General features: G+C 40.4%; 2 protein-coding genes and 1 long non-coding RNA gene across 8 annotated transcripts in view; 1 reads left to right on the top strand and 2 right to left on the bottom strand.

The window, feature by feature from the left end:
• The window catches only part of LOC105427595 (uncharacterized), a 128,751-nt gene that overhangs the window by 47,675 nt on the left and 67,393 nt on the right, over positions 1-13,683 (bottom strand). The window lies entirely within an intron of this gene.
• LOC105427601 (Myosin heavy chain-like) overlaps positions 1-13,683 on the top strand; it is a 48,099-nt gene that overhangs the window by 19,533 nt on the left and 14,883 nt on the right. For all 5 annotated transcript variants that reach the window (XM_089077158.1, XM_089077156.1, XM_089077157.1 and 2 more), the window contains 11 exons: positions 903-1,091; positions 1,221-1,397; positions 1,614-1,814; positions 1,898-2,050; positions 2,136-2,719; positions 3,359-3,541; positions 3,719-3,978; positions 4,085-4,247; positions 4,371-4,545; positions 5,023-5,181; positions 5,424-5,639. In XM_089077158.1, coding sequence (XP_088933284.1) covers positions 903-1,091; positions 1,221-1,397; positions 1,614-1,814; positions 1,898-2,050; positions 2,136-2,719; positions 3,359-3,541; positions 3,719-3,978; positions 4,085-4,247; positions 4,371-4,545; positions 5,023-5,181; positions 5,424-5,639 — 2,460 coding nt within the window. The remainder of the gene's footprint in view (positions 1-902; positions 1,092-1,220; positions 1,398-1,613; positions 1,815-1,897; positions 2,051-2,135; positions 2,720-3,358; positions 3,542-3,718; positions 3,979-4,084; positions 4,248-4,370; positions 4,546-5,022; positions 5,182-5,423; positions 5,640-13,683) is intronic.
• LOC148936624 (uncharacterized) overlaps positions 5,236-13,683 on the bottom strand; it is a 58,925-nt gene continuing 50,477 nt past the window's right edge. Inside the window, exons 1-3 of one of the 2 annotated variants that reach the window (XR_016139330.1) lie at positions 9,875-11,711; positions 8,646-8,768; positions 5,236-5,823 (exon numbers count right to left, since the gene is read on the bottom strand). This is a non-coding gene — a long non-coding RNA (uncharacterized LOC148936624). Of the gene's footprint in view, positions 8,769-9,874; positions 11,712-13,683 lie in introns of those variants that run through there. The other variant, XR_016139331.1, reaches the window with a different exon arrangement.

Here is a 13,683-nt window from a genome sequence, read left to right as displayed (position 1 = left end):
CTGACCGCCGCCGGTAGCGAGATCGTCGAGGACATCGTCGATTCAACTCCACATTATGTAGGTGTGCGAGATGTCCTCGCTAGGCCGTGCTTAGTAAGTTGCCAGTAGGGAAACATTTGCGATAAAGCTCATAACGATACGATCGTTTCGCAACGTGAAAAGAGGAACGAGTTTGTGCGACGAGCAGGACGTTGTAAGAACGTTGTCTCTTGTAGACAATTCAATTAACATGCCTCGTTGAATCTTTTCTTAAACAAGATACATTCAAGCATTAAGAATTTGCTTTCGATCATTCACTTTAAGTGAACTTATTTATTTGGAATTTGGCTCATTCTCACATTTACCTCCATGTCCAAATCTCATGATGAACAGCCTCTGAGATATTTTACTTCCGGATTCCTAATTTCAGACATGTTTTTCATAAGATCACATTTGATTTAACTGCTAGGAAACAATTTTTTCAATTCAACTCGACTTGAGACCGAGTACTGTGAGTCTCTTTTCATCTATGAATTTTATATTTTGGACAACTGTAGGGCGCCTCGAATTTTTATTAATCGTATTTGACATGTATTAAGAATAACGTTTTATTTATTTGTTTTTGTTAATCACAAGATGACCATATCAAGGATCGAAACGTTTGCCTTGCGTTAATAGAATTTTTGTAAATATTAATATTCATATTAAAATATATTTAACATTGTCGTCTAACTTATTTCAAATAGTCCTTCATTTATATTCTTAATTTATTTATTTGTAAAAAGGATTGGATTTTTTAACATGGTATAATAATTTCTATTTTCATTCGATATAAAAAAATATCTTTTCATCTTTTTTTTTACCAAACATATTATGGATAATATGAGTGCTAAGGTGTTATCTGTGTCTTTTTGATATTACAGGCACGATCGGAAGAGCATCTGGCGCAAGAACAAGCATGGTTGACTTCTGAGAGAGTTTGGTTACTGCATCGTGGAGGTTTTACACCTGCCACAAGATGCGGTTCCGCCGATCCTGATACAGGAAAACTGAGGATTCGATTGACCACCTCTGGAGAGGAATTACTGGTGGACGAGGAAGACGTGGAGAAGGTATTATGATTACTTCCTCGAGTTAACTCTTGACTGCCTATTAAGCATGCTTGCTGATCAATCAAAACTAAACGATTTGATCGTTGCACCTCATTTATCATCATGATTTATCATTGTATCTGTTTATAGGCCAATTCACCTCAGTTCGATAAAGCTGAGGAGCTCTCGCAGCTGCGATTTCTGAATGAATCGTCGGTTCTCCACACGCTGCGCCAACGCTACGCTAGTAATTTGATACACACGTATGCAGGAGACAGCATGATCGTTATCAATCCAGTTGCGCCACTAGCGATTTACTCTGAAAAGGCAAGGCCATTTTAAAGGTTTATTTAAATTTATATCGGTCACAGTTTCTCAGTTTCTATAAATAATTCGACGTAAACTAACTTATTAATATTAAGCTCGTGTACGAGAAAATTCATCAAATTTCTCATTAATCGATTTCAATGAATTCCGTATCCGTGTTTTCACGCTTAAATTTTTAATGTCTGAGATTAAAATTCTCTTCGTTCCTTTCTTTAGGTCGCGCACATGTTCCGAGGTTGCAAAAGCGAGGACATGCCGCCGCATATTTATGCCATAGCGCAGTCGGCTTATCGAGGAATGCTGGCGACACGCAGGGACCATTCTCTGGTTTTCCTCGGGCGTAGTGGAGCGGGGAAAACTACAAACTTCAAACACGCCCTTCATTATCTCGTGCTGGCCGCTGGCACGGTTAACAAGGTAGATAAAAGTATCGAAGTGGGACATTACGAGGCATTTCTTTGTACAAATCATTTCTGAACGGATATCATTCCTTTCTACAGATCTTGACGATCGAGAAGCTGAACGCACTATTCACGGTTCTTGAGGCCTTTGGAAATAGCAGAACGCATATGAATTCGAATGCGACGCGTTTCACACAGCTCTTTAGTCTCGACTTTGATCAGTCAGGTCAAATCGCATCGGCCTCTTTACAAGTGAGAGAAAATCATATTTTTGCCTTTCGCCATTTATTTTTCTTCTATGCACAAAGGATATGACATCCTGTTTTTTTCTCGCAAGGTGTTACTCCTGGAGAAGTCAAGGATAGGTCGACGAGCGAATGGAGATCCGACGTTCCACGCCGTTTACCGTCTATTGGCTGGTGCGGAGGGCGCGCTAAGGAAAGAATTACATCTCACGAATCTAGTCGCCGAAAACAACCCCTTCGTCACGCCCTTACAGAAACACGAGGACAAACAGCGGGCTATGGTCGAGTTTAACCGTATTGTCGCCGCATTCAGGATACTCGGCATCTCTGAGGCCGACGAAAAAGTAATCTGGCTGGTGTTGGCCGGCATTTATCATTTGAGTTGTGCCAGCGCCATGAAAGCTGGCACCAGCTCGCAAAGCAGATGGCAGTTCGCGAGGGTTGAGTGCGCGGAAAAAGCCGCCAATCTGCTGGGCACAACGGTGGAAGAACTGAGTCGAGTGGTGTTTTCCACCAATGGAGGCGGTGCTGGAACACCGAGCACTCCGAGGCCGGCTCTGAGAACACCCAGCCCAACGGAACAAGGCAAAGATGTCATGGGACTTGATGCTCTGGAAGGACTTCTAGTCGGACTCTATTCCGAAGTCTTCCACTGCGTCGCGGCTCTCATTAACAAGTAAACAAATTAATAAATTTTACATTAATATAAGCCGAGTATGTGTTAATAAACAAATAGAATCATAGCCAATTCCTCGGCAAGCAAGATCTTGATTACTAAATTTCTATATATAAAATAAAATTCAAATAATTTTTTTTTATTATCAACCATGGGATACTATTTTTTAGCAAACTTATAATGTTTTGTAGCAATTCGATAATCAAATATGCAGGTTCGATCCCTGGCTGAGATGATATTTTTCCAATATTATTTCCTGCAATATATATTTCCTGTGAGGGGAATAATAAAAGGAATTTTAATAAATATCAAGATATTTAATTATCGAATTTTGTTTCATTACTGAATTTTATTTCATATATACAAATTTAGCAATCAAGATTCTGCTCGCCGAGGAATTGGTTATGACTTTATTTGTTTAATAAATTTTATATTCATTGAATAATTTTATTACAATATATTTTTCCTTTTAGATTACGTTTTATGTATTTAAAATAATTCTAAAGAATAGAAAAAATAAATTTTGAGATATTTTTTGAAAATTTAAACAATCAGTGAAATTCAAATTATATAAATTATTAAACTTTTTGTTGTTGTACTTATATTTGCTCAGTAGTAATATTTTTTGTTATTTTCTAGATCCATATCATCTGCTGTACATACAGTTTCATCTCTGCTGCTGTGTGACTCGCCAGGTTTTCAAAATCCTGCCTCATGCGGCCGACAAACTGGTGCAACCTTTGAAGATCTTTGCCATAATTATCTGCAGGAACGTCTGCAGTTATTGTTTCATCATACTACATTAGTAGCGCCAAAGGATAGGTACGAAACTTGAAAAATAGAGTCTAAAATCTCCAATCTCTTTCAAAAATAATCCATGAAAAATAATCCATTAAATAGAATAGAGTGTTATAAAATTAATTCTTCAACAAATATTTAAAATTATTATAAAATAACTTTCGTTATTATCGCTATTTAACTTGTAAAAATTTATCACAGATACGTTCAGGAAGGTATCGATGTAGATTATGAAGATGATTATGACGAGGAAGGCATCGGATCGCCTCAAGGTTTAGTTTCCCTTCTGGATCGCGGAAGCTCGCAAAGCGCAATGTTGCGAACTAGTCAAAGTGATCTTAGCGGCAGTAGGCAAATGGAAAGAAAAGGATTACTCTGGCTGCTGGACGAAGAGACCGTATGTCCTGGAGGTAGTGACGAGACCTTCCTGGATCGATTATTTTCTCATTATGGAGATCGAGGTAATATAAATAATTTCCCGACATTGATATTTACGTTATTTATTTTTATGTATAAAAATAATTATGTATATATATATATATATATATATATGCATTATTGTTATAGATCACCAAATGCTTTTGCGAAAAGCGCCAGGCAATAATCAATTTGTTTTGCAACATCTACTGGGAACAAATCCTGTGCTTTATACCGCGACCGGTTGGCTTAAAGCTACACGCGAGAATCCCGTCGCCAAAAGTGCCATTACAATACTTCAGGAAAGCACAAGGTAATATTGCAGATCCATTTTATCGAAATTTACCCATATTTTCCAAAAAAAATTATCTTTCTCCATCGAGAAAGATAATTAAATTTCATTATATATTATATTTGTATATCATGAAAATTTCAGAGAGCACGTGGGCATGTTATTTGTTAGTGCGCGGGGTGCTGGTGTTTCCGGTGCTCTATGTAATTCTATGCCGGGACTTGAAGGCTCGCAATCTCTGAGACGAGCCTCGAGTATACGAAGGACCTTCACGGCCGTAAAAAGGAAGAATGTTTGTCTACAAGTGAAATTCACTGTCGTGAGTAAAATTAAATTCTCTTTTCGCCTGCTTGCTGAACTATTAACATTCTCGCTTAGTTGTTAACTATTTTTTTTATTTCTCTCGATTCAGTTTTCGTTTTGAAATATCGCGGCATCAATAATTGACCTATTCTCTTGCCGCTATTTGCGATTGGTCGTGATGGTGTCAAAGATCAGGCTATTATCGCGCGTTTCATAAAATATTATCGCAAGGCCGCGTGAGCATTGTGCAAGCTAGTTTAAAGCGAATTGACCTCCGCCCCCAACAAGACGCGAGTGCGAGATACTCGCTGAAAATGTTCGGTGAAATCTGCATAACGACGTTTGGGTATTACTTCGTGTTGCTGCTGTTGTTTTTTCTTTTTCTCGTTCTCTATCTAGTAAGAACAATACGGCGATTCTTTATTTATCTCGTTTTTATTTATATTCTCCGTTATATTAAGCGGAATAAAAGACAAGCGTTAATTATTTTCAGGATGGACTCATAGAGACATTGCGGAGAACTCGCGTTAAGTTTGTGCACTGCCTTTTGCCTCAACATAATGCTGGTTGTACCGACAATAAGAGTCTCCTTTCCGTGAAATCGAATCAGAGCGAGGATAACGTCATTAACGTACCTCTTCTGCGATCACAGGTAATTATTGTTGGATTGCTTTAAAGAAGGAGCATCAAAAAATAGAATCTGATAACAATAAACAATATAATATCTTTCTATATTCTATATCTTTCTTTCATGATATATATCGAAAATATTTTTTTATTATGAATAAATAATTTTTTATAAAGTATAATTTCATTAATCTTTTTAATCTTTTTCTTTCAGAAGAGACTCGGTACTAAATCTAATATTGCACATATTTTAATATTCTTGTGCAGATTCGCGGGAGCCAGATAATCGACGCTGTCCGTTTACACAAGGTTGGATTTCCGAAGCATATGGCTCTAGGTGAATTCAGACGTCGATTCGGATTGCTGTCAAGCGACGTGAACGCTCGCCCCGGAAGTCCCGTGACCGATGAACGTCGTGCCGTAGAAGATATGTTGCTGACGGTCGACGTCGATCCTGCATCCTACCGAGTTGGTCAAAGCCAAGTGAGTAAACACTTTTTTTTTCGAGAATGTCACTTGTGCAATATAAACATAGAAAGTAGATGTTACCAGAAACAACGAAAAAGTCGTTAATCACTAATGGAAGCTGCGTCGAATAACATTTATTGCGAGAAAGTTTCTTGGGAAATTAATCAAGTGTGAAATGTCGCTTCGTATCTCGAGATCTCTGAGAAAAGAAAAATACAAATGTGACATGAGTGCGATTAACGTTATTTAAATAACGTTATTTAAATAATATAAAAAGACCGCGATAAAGTAAGATTTCCAACCTGAGATTAATAAATAATTTATCAAACACTTATGTCAGATGATGACGTGGAGGTGGTACGTTAACGAGCAATACGTATAACTACTCGAGGAGCTGTTAGAAAGTCATAATGTACCTCATAATCTTATCGTCTTATTATTCACGAAATCGTGACATCCCGCATGCCACGCGCGTACGGCTCTTTTTCCGACCGCGGGAGCATAATACGCCGCTTTCTACTTACGACTCGAGAAGCTTATAAATTTTTACAACGTAGCGCAAATAGCTGCTCAACACCGCCGCAGATTTTTTTTTCGCGGTGAAGAAGCGACGTCGTTTTACGGCGCGACGCGCGCAGAAAAGCGCTTTCGTCTCGCAGCTCGAGACGTGTCAACGCACTTTCGCTGACCGGCCAAGAAGTCGTTAATGGAATTCAGGAGGGAAAATGACGGTCGTCCACTGGCGTTGTGCAAATCATCGCGGCCGACGCTTCCGCGAGCGAATTGTCCTCGTCACGAAGACGATGGAGCATCGCCGCTCATAGGAGCCCATCAGCATCCATTCTCCAGAGCATGACTAAACGTTCAGACCTATACTTTATTCAAGAATATATTTGCAGAGAAGACATCAAAAAGCCACGTCCCTGTTAAAAAGAAGAAGATCATTCAACGTCATTAATTACAATCTTATATTTTTAAATCATTTTTTGTCTCGAGTCTAACTTCACGTTCTAATGTTTTCATTATCGTTGGATCATTTATATTAAGAGATCGATTAGATAGCCACGGGCTATAGAGATCATGTTTGACACGAGACTGAAGAAGTAAGGGAGAAGGGTTTATACCGAGTGAAAAAAACAGGAAAAAAGAAAACGAGCTCATGAGGTAGAGTTCAACGGGGTCGCACGCATTTATTCTTTCGGTAGTTTCGCCCAGGGAAATACACTGAGACGCTTTCCAGAGGTCGATGACGCGTCGTCAGATCGCATTCTGTCTTACAGGTGCCGACAACTTGGAATACTCACACAGACACACGCGCGCGCGCGCACACACACATACGTACACTGTAAGTGATACGATTTCTCTGTACTCGAATTGCAAGCATGGAGGACAAAATAAAAATAGTTCTTTGGACAATTCTCTTTATATTAGAGAAAAGCATAGGCAAACGTAAAACAATCTTGCGGCTCAACTTCCCGAAATTACTCTCAAGGTTTTGGTTGTTGGTTTAAATACACACGTATAGTCGTTTCTCGTTGTAGTAAATCTCTCTTGTGCAAAGTTTGACAAAAAGTAGACGTTTGTTGGCAGATCGGCAATAAGTAACGGTGCCCTGTCGCACCTGTTGGGCTTGTATATTTTTATTCAAGGTAGGATCACAAACGAAGCGATCTGTCTTGTTTGCGCATTTCACCAGTACGTGACACGCAAAACCAGCTTCCCCGGTGGAGCTTCACTTGGCTTTCACTTTGCAACGCTCATAGCTTGCAGCGCGGCAAGCGCAGCCACGCCGAGAGGCAGATTTTATGCAAAGTTTACGCGCGTGAATTAAGCGATACGTTGGCACAAACGCAGTTGGCACGCGATCCGAATGCACCGCTTGTTCCTGAAGCGAGAACAATGTCGGTCGAGATTTCTTTTTCCGTGCGTGACGGCGCCTTCGAACTCGTTGCCCCCCGTTGACGAGATTCACGATTCTACGAGATCGTATTGTCCCGCTCCTCATCGTACCGATGCGTTATTCATGAACACAAGTTGATGGAAGGAAACTATTATCTAGGAAGTAGCATTTACTCCAGAACGAGATCGTCGTGCAAGACGTTTTATCGCACAGAGCACGTCGAACGAATTTAAAGTCGGTTTCTGCGAGGGAATTCAACGCGCGAATTCATCATGTCGCGGTCGGTATTGTGCTGTAATGTTTTGTAAAAACATGCCCGGTGTATTTTATATTATATCATTATTGACGCGTGAATGCTACTTAATAGGGGAGTATGTCACAACAGTGACTTGCGATATTATTTAAGAAGGTGAAGTACACGGCGCGACGGCCGTCGCGCGAGGCAGGCGCACAAAGCGAAACTTAAAACTGATTCTGTGTGGCATCTTGCATGAGGCGATCAACCGTTAACTCCGTTTATTCGCGGACGACTCGAATGCGCGCTGTAAGTTATGCGGCGGTCATTTGCCTCTGCCTGTGACAAACTATACGCTATAAGTCCGACGAGTCTTTCTATGACGTATATCCATGCGTACGTTACATAAATACGACCATTCTTCTAGACTTTTAAAACCTTGAACAGTCAGAGAACACTATAAATCAGATTTTTCCGTTCCGGCAAAATACAAATTATATAATTCTCTTTACGTGAAATAACAATGCCCGAAAGAAAATATTCATCTCTACATTACAAATTCATATAACGAGAGAGACACTTAATCATTTGTCACGCATTGTATATAAACAAAAAAAAAAATGTGTCTAAATATGTTAAACACACGCATGCTAGAAGTGCGAAGCTCCTGCGCGTTGCGGTAAAATATACGTTTGCGTGATTAAAAATGTAGGCGTGAACCAGACTTATTGAAATTTACAGGGGAAATCGCCCATGGCTTATGGTTTATGCACGTTATCGCGTACACGCCGATTTCGGTTCGTTGACTTTTGCGCGGCTCGCCGCGCATGGTTTCTCTTCCAGTCTCCCGCATTCCCCGTGCCCCTCCTTTACCTTTTACCTTTACCTTGGCCTTGCCTGATGCCTCGTTTCACCTCTGCTGCCGCCATATGAAATTCGCCCCGTCTGTCTGAAAGCACCTTCGATTGACACCACCTGTTCTTCACCGTCCGTTAGAACACTTGCCACACTTAGAAAATGAAGAAATAGCGAGTTTAGTGCTAAGCAAATTATATGGATAAATATATTATTCATAAATAAATGTTTATATTCAGAAAATTATATTAATAAGACGATATTATATATCCTTTAATAATAATATAAGATATTATATATTCTTTGATTCTTAAAATATAATTTTTGAGCTTCTTGCATAAAATAATTACATTTTATAGGCTTCTCATCTCACGCGATGATATAATCCGTTGATAATTATATAAGATATTATATATAAATTCCAAGTAGCAAATTAAGTCTTATAGAAGAAATCGAAATTGACAGATGTTATCTGAACATGCCTAGTATCTTGGAATTTAAATTGAGTTACGAAGCGGCAGTATACGAAGTGTCCCAGAGAGAAATCGCGCGTCTGCACCGAGAGAAAGAGAGAAAGAGTCACGAGCTCATTTATTCTAAAAAGAAAAACCCGAGAGGGTGCATCAATGTTTAGACATTAATGGTTACAAATAAGTTTACTCGAAGATACATTAGGCATCTCAGCGTGAAGCGCACTCACGGTCACGCTGCATGCCGAAAGAAATGCGAATTAAACGTTGGCGACGCAGACTGAAGTCATCTTCATCTTTCATAATAAAGGTCTTACGCGCTACTATTTCTCTCGTTCAGCCTACGTTTTGTAATCCAAATGGAAAGTCATCGCGCCGTTTCGTATGGATGCGTACGCGTTTACCGGCGCTTCCTGATTCCGCAGAAGCTTAATCGAAACAGCTGCGAACTATCGACGTCATGCCGAGTCGTACATTTGGCGTCAGACGGATCGTAACGTTTGATCTACGATATCCGTTTGGCGAGCGTATTCACAATACACACGGCCACAATACCGACGAATATTTTCATCAAATATACTCTTAGAATTTCAAAATCACTCGACATTACATTCGCCGTTCTTTTTTTTTTTTTTTTTTCAACTCCAAAAAGTTTTTGCTTCTATTGTAGAGAGATAACAATAGATGCGAGAGCCCGGAATCGTGCGATCGTTCGACCGCGGATATATCCCGAGAGGAGAAAAAAGCGCGCCTGTAACTTTCTCGTGGCCTACATACAAATTGCCCGTACCGGTCCTTACTGGTTCGCCACGTTCGCCGATCCATTTGCAATTTTGCACCGTGAAGATATCAGCCTCCTTACATCTCCTTCGGCCTTTCATTTCTTCCCACCTAGTATATACGTGCACCTGCGCGAGAGATGCAGCTTTTAAAAAGCGACCTCTCCGCATATAACTGGCAGGTTTTGCGAAAGCTTCTTAGAAGGTAATGTCCTAATTGATGAAAATAAAATCCTTTTCAATGGAAACTCCACGAGCAGACGCGGAACTCGTTAACTCGTCTAAAATAATGGGACGCGAGGATTAAATTACACGCATTACGCTATCCACGACGTTCGCGCGGAGGTGACATTTCCTGGAACGTTATAATTATGAAGTGCAAATTACACGACCGTCAAATGAATCTTCCGTCGTCTTAGAGGGTGTTTACTCGGCTATTTCTCGTGCCATCTTTCCCTGCCTCCGACGGCACAGTCGACTTCATTTCCCGTCGTTGCCGGCGCAATCGTCTGGTCTGCCCGCAACGTTACCGCCGAAAAAAAACCAGAATAACCGGGAGAACGAGGTTTTTCCGTATCTTTCCCGGAGTTACGTATCTCGCCCGAGGAAACGGTAACTTCGCTTCCGTCTCGACCGTCTCTCCGCGCAGCAGCCGGTTCCTTTCCTCTTCGTGCGACGCGAAGAAGAACCACGGTGGTCTCTCGAATCTACGGAGTCGCGAATTAATATGCTCCACGCAACGTCGTTGTACTAAGCGCAGCTCTTTCTGATATATCTGGTTTGTAATGTCTCTTATTTTCCCTTCTCGTCAGCTGTAATTTCCCGCCGTTGGTCGTGGCAACCTTGCAATCACGATGAACTACGTTTTCCATCTCTAAGCGTGTCTTTGATCCTTTCCTCGATCCTTTTCTTCAAAAAAAATCGAAGAAACGCGCAACTCTACTTTTCGCGTACTTTTTCCTGAATTTTACGAAGAGAAGAGTTGCGGATTTACGACAAACGTCAAAGTATTTTCGGACGTGGCGTTAGTCGATCGTTGAGATATACGTCACGATCACCGAAATATCCAACGCGAACGTTTTCATAGCGGAAATGCGACCGCTGGCTGAACGCGCGTGCCTTCGATTACTGCGTGTCTCGCATCTCGAGCGATCGGCAAAAGTAATGCTAAGTAATTCCGCGAGGCGCCAAGTGGAAACAACGGCCGGCGTGCCGTAACTTCGTTAGAATATTGATTCTTCCGAGCAAGTACCGTACAATTAATGATCCTTAATGTGCGCGTGCATGCCACAACGATCGTATTACGACGTGATCTAAATTGGTGTGAAGATCAAATTAGCACTGAACGAATTAGTTATGGATAATATACAGAACGGAACACGTATTAGATTATAAACAAAGATAAGATAAGATCCAAAAGTTAATATGTAATATTTAAAATGGAACTATTAGCAAGGACATTACGAATTTTCCTAAAAACGGAACGCGTATTTAGATTAAATAAAGTAGAAATAGTTTAATTAATATAAATGTAAAAGTCTCGAGTAACATTTAAAATGGAACTATATTGGCAGAGTTATTATGAACTTTCCTCACCTTTTGCTATCATTGTATAAATCGTTATATTACAAATTATATTTATGTACTGCAGCTTATCTTAATTATTACAAATTACGCGATGAAGGACGATATGGGCCTGCATACAAATCCTGTTGCTCCAAAGCGCAATTTTAACTAACCATTAATCAATTTGCACTTAGCAGCAGCAAGTTAGGGAGTTGAGAGGCGGCAGGCTACTAATCGTGATGTACACCGATGGAGAAACGCGATTAGTTATCCAACAAGCTCATGTGCCTAGGTCAGGTTCGCACGACAATCCCGGCAACGAGCCAGATCGAAATCGCGGAATATATCCTGCCGCTACCACCCACGATCGGCGCTCTAATGTGGAGGAGTATCATAAATTGAATCCGACATGTCACACACTGTATGGCTACCTGTAGCCACGTCTGTATTTCTTCAGAATCTCCGCAAACGCATAAATTCTACTCTAATAGTATTAAGATTATTTATCACATTTATTATCATTCTTTTTCCATATTTCCAAAAAATTTCTATTGTGGCAAATTCGAAATATTTTTTTCTCTAATTATCTTCGATAAATTCACACGCAAATAATATACTCACATGAGAAAAACAGATTTTGCTGAAGTATCTAAAAATATTTTGTCGAGTCACCAAGATATTTATATAGAATGTTTAAATTGGTTGCTAAAATATCAAAAATTGCTGCAGTCACTGTCATTAAATTTAAACATTCTATGTAATAATAATTTTGCTGGCCCAACAAATTTATTTACTTTTAGATCTACGTCTAGGCAAATTTTTAGATCTACATCTAGGCAACTTTTTTTAGACATTTCAACAAATTTTTTCCATGCACGTAACAAACTGATTATGTCGTTTTTATATTCGCCATTCTACTCCAAAGTCAATTTTATAACTTTTTGAGATAAGTCTAATTAGTTTAGATAATTAGAAAAGAATGACCGCGAAGAGGCTACTAATGCGGTTAAATGTCGAGTGGGTGTATCGCGCCTATCACGCTGTCGGGTTTCTCACACGGTACTATTTTTCCTTTGTCGGGAAGCGGAAACGCCGCATACTGCGTTCTTCAGCATCAGCTCAACCTTCTACCGTCTACGCGGCTCGGGGTCAGATTCCTTATTTCTATCTAGCCCGCGGTTAATTGCGACAAGCTGGTCGTGCTTCCTCGTGCTTTTCTTTCGGCTCCTGAGAAGCCGCGATTGCGAGACAGCGGCACCGCCGGTATCCAGCCGTTAATTGTCTTTCCGATAAGACTCGCGTTTACAGGCGTCTTTATACGAGACAGATCTGGATCTCTCGTTCTCTACTTTCTAAGAGACTATTAACCGCTCGTTAAGAAAATTATATTACGATGAAATCGGACGTGGATACATAAATAATACGACGCGGAGCGGGTTCTTTTTCACTTTCCGCGTGCGTATGCGCATAAGTGTTTTACAGCATAATTTTCTAATTATCATCTACTTTCCCAATGGCGTGATAAGATATTAGAATTAAAGATGATATATGTATATTCATGATGGAATTATTAGGTCAATAGGTTTGCAATTAAATTAAATGCCGCACAAGTACGAAGACTTCTCGGATTGTTTTTATTGAAATTTTTCCAAAACAAGGATAAATATACTCTTCTACTTTCTAAGAAATAATTGCCGATTAAGAAAATCACGAAATCGAGAAATGAAATCAGACGTGCGAGCATAATGCACGAAACGAGTTCTTTTTTACTTTCTTCTTTACTCTCTATGCTCCAGGCGAAAACGTTCGCGGGATATTTTATAAGCCCAATATACTTATTTCATTCTTATAAACGAACATGAATAACGTTACTCGTAGAATGGGCCTGATAAGACTACCCGACGAGAAAGAAGCGATAAATTTTACGACGAAACGAACAATCGAGCGCAGACGTCGCGGCCTGTCCCATTAAACAAAACGTGTGGAATCGTCTAGTGGTCTCGGAAAGAAGTTCGCGATTTCGTAACGCGGCCAGAGCTCTTTTCTCTTCTTATGTGGCTCCCGTCTCTCGTCGTCTCTCGTCTCTCCTTTCTCCCGTTCGTCAGTAGGCCAGCGGACATTCTCGCCGGCCGCTTTCCAACGCCGGACGCGCCGCGCGTCTGCTTCGAATTTCTTCGCGGCGGCCATCCCCCCGTGGAGATCTATCGATCCGACGAACGCACGGCGGAGTTGCAGGGATGCCTTTTCTACGTGT

The sequence above is a fragment of the Pogonomyrmex barbatus genome, unplaced genomic scaffold (assembly GCF_055798465.1).
Source record: "Pogonomyrmex barbatus isolate J1 unplaced genomic scaffold, ASM5579846v1 scaffold2, whole genome shotgun sequence".
In the NCBI taxonomy this organism is placed as follows: Eukaryota; Metazoa; Arthropoda; class Insecta; order Hymenoptera; family Formicidae; genus Pogonomyrmex; species Pogonomyrmex barbatus.
Note: the sequence above shows the minus strand (reverse complement) of the source record. Positions and strands in the feature narration are given on the sequence as shown.